The following is a 6,000-nucleotide window of genomic DNA, read 5'->3' as shown; positions in this document are numbered from 1 at the left end:
GCTAGGACCGCCACTGGCTCGTAAACACGTTTGCGCGTAATTTATGGTCATGGTTAGTCACCACTTTTACTACGACTTTTGCGCCGCTGGAGGGCGACTTGACTTCCTCTTCCTCAGACGCTCCATGGCACGAAGTACCAGCATTCCCCTTTCTATTATGCATGATTTTTACTTTCCGTAAACACTTATCCTGGACTACAGCTGCAGTTTACCTTCTCTTCACCTTTAACCCAAATCATCGGTTAAGCAGTGAAACTGAGGAGGATGGGTCTTAGTAGACACACGACGCTGGACAACCAGACATGCTGGTGCTTAAACGACTCAAAATCAAACGGAGTGTGGCCCTGTCCAATAAGAAGTTACATGAAGCAAGAAACATCCGATCACAGGCCGTATAGCGAATTGTGGGCGGGCTTAACAAGCGCGTGCGCAAGGTAGAGAGTAGGAAGAGGAGGTCAAATGCACTGAGTGAAAACGTGAGGCTGTTTCAGGACAGATACACAGGTGGAAAGCTACAATATAACAGTTCAGTTTACATTGAAGTTATTAGATATTATATTCAGAGGCAGGAGCGGAGGTTTTCGGTGTATTTTAGTTTGTGCAGGTAGCTTCCGCTAATTTAGAAGCTAGTGAAGAGAGATAAGGTTAGCTAATGCTAACGTTACATGTCGCGTGTTTGCAGACAACTCAGCAGCTAGTGGCACGACTAGAGTAAGTTATGAATTTTGCTTTCTATAGTTGTGCATCATTATCTGCGTAGGGTAGAGAGGGAGTGCGCGGTGGTAGCTCGCAGCGCATTAGCTTTGGAAACAAAGTTTGTTAGCTAACCTTGCTGCTGCACTTTGCTACTTCTGGAATTCACGTTGTCTTTGTGAACTTGTGTCACGGACACAGCTGTCATGTTTCACTCGGTGCCCCGCCGTCCCATCTGTGAGATCGGTGTAAATACTGTGAGGCTTCAGAGCAGCTGGTCATTTCGACGTACTGTCGAGGAGGGAAGGGGAAAGCTTGAGAAGCTCCCGTTGCTAGGCAGGAACGTGGGCCTGCTGCTGTCCTGGCTGCAGAGGGCAGCTGTGGGTGCCAGCGAGTCCGCGGCCTCTGGTCCCAAGAGGAAGGGTTTGCTGTCCATATTTGCGGACCATTGCGGCTTTGTGACCGGCCAGAGACTCCGGCGTGCATGCCAGGTTGGAGAGCTTTACTCCAACCTGTACTCAGAGCGCACCAAATGGACCCTGGTTGGCAACATATGGCGCAGATTACAGAGCAAGCACGCCCCTACTGGGAAACTTGTGGCTGCCCTGGCTGGTGTCTTCATGTGGGAGAATGAGAAGATCCAAGATGAGGAAATTCAGAGGTGGGACAAATTTTATAAAGTCATATATTAATGCAAAAAAAAAAAAAAAAAAGGAATAGATGTAAAAATGCCTCTTACTCTGTTGGCACGCTCAACAAAGCAGCACTGACATTCCTGTCCTGATTCCAAATTTTAGTAAAGAGTGCAGTTAAATTTATTCTTACATTATTATGCACAGTTCAGCATTTCATTATGATCTGAATATAACCTGTAAGTAATCTAAGCTCGATATTTGCATCTTTGTGAAGGTGTGGACTGGAGCTGCAGAAGCTGGAGGCAGCAAAACGACTAAGTGTATCTTCGGGGACTGCAACTGGGCAACAGGAACCTGGCTGGGAAATTGTGGTGGAAAAGAAGGACTTCAGAGTGTGGAAGCGACCTATTCCCAACAGTCACCTCTACGAATATCGAGGTCAGCTAATCCTACACACATGTTTAACAGGGTCTCTCATATTTGTCCAATTTTGTCATAGAGGGAGAAATATTTGTAGCTCTAAAGGATTCTGCAGATTTTTCTTGCATTTTTAAGCAGGTAATTGAAGGTACTTTGACGTGGTCTGATCTGTCTGATGAGTTATCTTTTACTTGCAGTATTGGGCTCTTATGACGATGTCACACCAAGACAATTCTTCAATGTACAGGTATATTTAAGTTCAGTCTAATTATGTGCAATTTTGACTACCTCAAAAGTTTTAGGGCAGTGAGGAAACTGCATGAAGCTGATCACCTATTCTATTTCAGTGCTGACATACATGAGGAAATGATTAGGATGTACGATTAGGCTACACTCCTAATCCATTATTGGGGATTTAAGTGTGCAGCAATCTCTTTACTCTTGAAGTTTGACCTTCTGAACCACTGTTTACTCAAACAACCTTTTAAAATCGACACATCAAGTTTGGTTATAGATTCATATTAATTGGAGTGGGTTTTTGTTTTTTGTTTTTTTTATGGGATGTTTTTTTTGAAACACATTACACATCACAGGAATGCTTTAACAACATTAACACTCTGCCTTTCCCTTCCCCCCAGTTGGACATAGAGTACAGGAAGAAGTGGGATTCTCTTGTTATCAAGCTTGAAGTGGTGGAACGAGATGCCCGTACTGGCTCTGAAGTTGTGCACTGGGCTACACACTTTCCTGTGAGTTTGTAGATTGCTGTTTGTTAAGCCTACCCTGCATTCACCCATGACACTTCTTTTGTTATCAAAGTATGAATGACCTTCATTTACCTTTTGATCAAGAGCAACTGCCAACCAAGTAAGGTTAGGTTGCATTTCGTACACTCAGCTGTTATTTAATCTTGTTTGATGTCCTTCACAGTATCCCATGTATTCGAGGGACTATGTTTATGTGCGCCGCTATGATGTTGATTTCAACAACAACCTGATGATCTTAGTCTCCAGGTCAGACTTAAAGAGATGTTTGTTAATTTAGTTATTTTTGGGTGTATTTATATAATCAGACTAAATGCTATCTGTATCTTATCTTGTGCATATATAATCTGGCTGTGCAGAGCTGTGCAGCATCCCAGAGTCCCAGAGACACAGGAATATGTGAGAGTCCATTCATACCAGTCAAAGATGGTCATTCGCCCACACAAGTCCTTTGATGAGGTTTGTAATGAATGTCATGCTGCACACATTATTTCATTTTAAACCACGGTGCCCTGTTTTTGAAGTTGCTCGGCATAGTTTTGTTTGTCTCCTCACAGAATGGATTTGATTATCTGCTGACCTACAGTGATGACCCTCAGACTGTCTTCCCCCGCTACTGTGTGAGCTGGATGGTGTCGAGTGGTGAGTACTGAAAAAGTCATATGCTAATCACGAAAGGATTAACTGAAATTTATTCAAAAAAGAGTATTTAAAAACGACTAATGTTGATCAAAGAGCTGTACAAAACACAAAATAGAGAAAGAGGATAAAGGAATGGAATAAAGGAAACGGACTCAAATTCCAGTGAATAAATATAAGTTTTGAGTCTAGTTTTAAAAGTCTCAGTGGAAGGAGTAGATTTGATGGTGTGGGTGATGAAGTTGGTGATGCTCTAACATAGTTTGGGGGCAAACACAGTTTAAATTTGAGTTTAAAACAATATTCAAAAAGTTGACTACACTGGGCAATTTATCATGGTGTTAATCAACACCATAACTAAGGGACATAAGGCAAGATTTTGACCATGTTTTACATCATATTTAACCACATTTAATTGAATAATACATGTGAGTAATACTACATTTTGTAGAAGTCTGGACAGAAATGTAGCGAACTAAAATGTAAAATTTAGTTTTCAGAGAGTGGTCCATCATGTTATGCCTTTTCCAGCCTGATTTTGAGAATGTTCTCCCTCTTAAAACCTGTCCAGGTATGCCTGATTTTCTGGATAAACTGCACACTGCTGCCCTCATGCGGCCAAGAACTTGGAAGTGGGAATTCAAGACTACACGAGTGTCATTAAATCCAGTGACACAAACAGGCCGTCGAGCCAGGAGCGCCTCACTGGAGAAAACGCCCATACAGGTGGTTCTGGACAGATCTATGCTTGAGATGGAGATTTCATAGAGAGCAGAGGTTTTCTTGGTGTGTTTTCTGTTGCACTCGAGTCAGGAAAAATAACCCTCCAACCCCAAACTTAGGGGTAGATTAGAAGAACTGAAAATGAAAGGTGCGATCTACGTTAGCGGCACATGTCCATCCATAGACATGTTTATGCTGTTTATAGAGGAGATGTCACAAGAACGATGGACTACATTAGTGACGGCATTGTTGTCACTGGAGAAAATGTTGCAATGCAAGTTGTCGTTCAGACTGCTGGTTTTAGCATTTTTCTTCTTCAGCTGGTCAATGGCACCTGATGTTTTCCTGCAATTGTACAATTGAGCCAAATTTCCTAACCGTAGACATGTTTTTGCCAAACGCACAGTTTTACTCATTTTAATGTTTAATGGCTTGTCTTGTGTTTTTAGACAAAGCTTGACTTTAAACTCTGTTCAGACCGCCAGCGGGCTCACGACTGTATTAGCGTCTTTAGTGGAATTTCAACAAGTTGTGACGGAAATGAGTATGACGTAGAACTGCAACTACACCTGGCTTGGACATTTTTGCTAACAAGTTGATGCTTGGTCAAATTACGTGTTAAGAGAAGAACTGAGGCCCCCTGCTGGGAATTTAAAGCAAGTGGTTTTCGATTTGTTTGAAGCATGACAGATGACAAGTTAATTGATGAGTTTGGCCGAAAAATGACACAATTACTGGATTTTATTTCCACAGAATTTAAAAGAAAGAAAATGAAGCTTTTCGTTTGCTATCAATATTAGTTTACTATCCGCCCTGTTGAGGTATCAGACGGTCCGTCTCACTGTGTTCCTGCGAGTGTTTAAAGCTTCCAGCCTTCTGAAGATAAACCAGTCCTTCAGCATAAGGGGCATAGTGTCTTATAACAACCATATAAATCCTCAGATACAGTGGTGTAAAATTTTAGGTATTTGTGCCACATCCCAAGCCATTTTCTTTTCATGTGATAGTTTTTTTTTTTGTTTTGTTTTCTTTTTTGTAAGTGGTGGTCCAATTTCAGTTCAGAACTTATTTTGTTGCTGTTGGGTTCATCAACACAGTTTGCACTCCTGGAGGTCTAGATATTTCTGTGTTGCTGTAGATCTTGTATACTCAAAAAGTCACAGCTGGAGGACTGGATCTTTTTTTTTTTTTTTTTTTTTTTTTTGTCATTGGGTGGAATAAGATTCACGGCTTTCTCCTAAATTTTGTTGCTACCTTTTTGTTCACGTGCGTCCTACTGAAACTCCTTTGAATTCATCCTTCCAAGTCACCCTTGCATGCAGGGGGGTGCTATGAATGTACAAAGAGCAGCACATGCCACAGAATATATAACATCGCCTAACAAAGTACACTGTTTACAGACTGGCACAAGAATCCTGAAATAATTTATGCTGTAAAATAACTTCACATCTTGTAGCGCAAGCTTGTGCTCCAACTTCCATAAATGGTACATTTGAGTGAATCGGCTAATTCTATATGGTGGTTTCCACTTGTGTGAGGGAGGTCCTGTGTGTGGGAACGCATATGCTCCCAGTGTGTCAAAAGTGTGTGTAATTATATTCTGTTGTGAAGTGTTTTCCTGCTGTTTGTGTTTTTAGCAATGGCAGTGTAAGATGAGATACTCTTCATGTGTTGACGGTGCAAATTGACTCTCATAATAACCCAATTAAACAGTATGTCATACTTGCTAATGTTTAACTTGTGTGTGAATGTAACATTTAAATGATCTGATAACTGAAGACACCTCTGTGCCACCTGCAGTATTTAAAAGCAGTTTTCACATCTTATTTTTGTTTTGCAGGTAACTTTTTTTTCTCTCCATTGTTAAACTAATTTAGGAACAGGAAGAGGGGGAAAGTGTGTGGTTATGAACAGGTGCACTTGTAATCATTGTGATTTAAAATTAATTTCTGAAATGGAAGAAACATTAATCTGATGAAATAAACAGTCCTTTATGTGTATCATTGTGGGTTCAGCTGTTGATGCAGAAAGCATTTGGCTTTGACTTGTGCTGCTCGGGGACATGAGTGATTAGCATAGTGTTTGTACTGAAGGGCCACCGTAGTCCAGTCTAATGGGATAATCTG

At 41.2% G+C, this 6,000-nt stretch overlaps 1 protein-coding gene across 1 annotated transcript; it reads left to right on the top strand.

The window, feature by feature from the left end:
* Positions 1-584: 584 nt before the first annotated feature.
* Positions 585-5,874, top strand: stard7 (StAR-related lipid transfer (START) domain containing 7). The gene is given in 9 exon segments (XM_031742529.2): positions 585-1,354; positions 1,603-1,766; positions 1,946-1,995; positions 2,387-2,497; positions 2,679-2,761; positions 2,872-2,971; positions 3,070-3,154; positions 3,723-3,763; positions 3,766-5,874. Coding segments are annotated over 9 exon segments (1,227 nt in total). The 5' UTR covers positions 585-899; the 3' UTR covers positions 3,904-5,874.
* Positions 5,875-6,000: the final 126 nt, after the last annotated feature.

The sequence above is a fragment of the Oreochromis aureus genome, linkage group 7 (genome assembly GCF_013358895.1).
Source record: "Oreochromis aureus strain Israel breed Guangdong linkage group 7, ZZ_aureus, whole genome shotgun sequence".
Taxonomy (NCBI): Eukaryota; Metazoa; Chordata; class Actinopteri; order Cichliformes; family Cichlidae; genus Oreochromis; species Oreochromis aureus.
The sequence above is the reverse complement of the archived record's forward strand: the minus strand, read 5'-3'. Positions and strand labels throughout refer to the sequence as shown.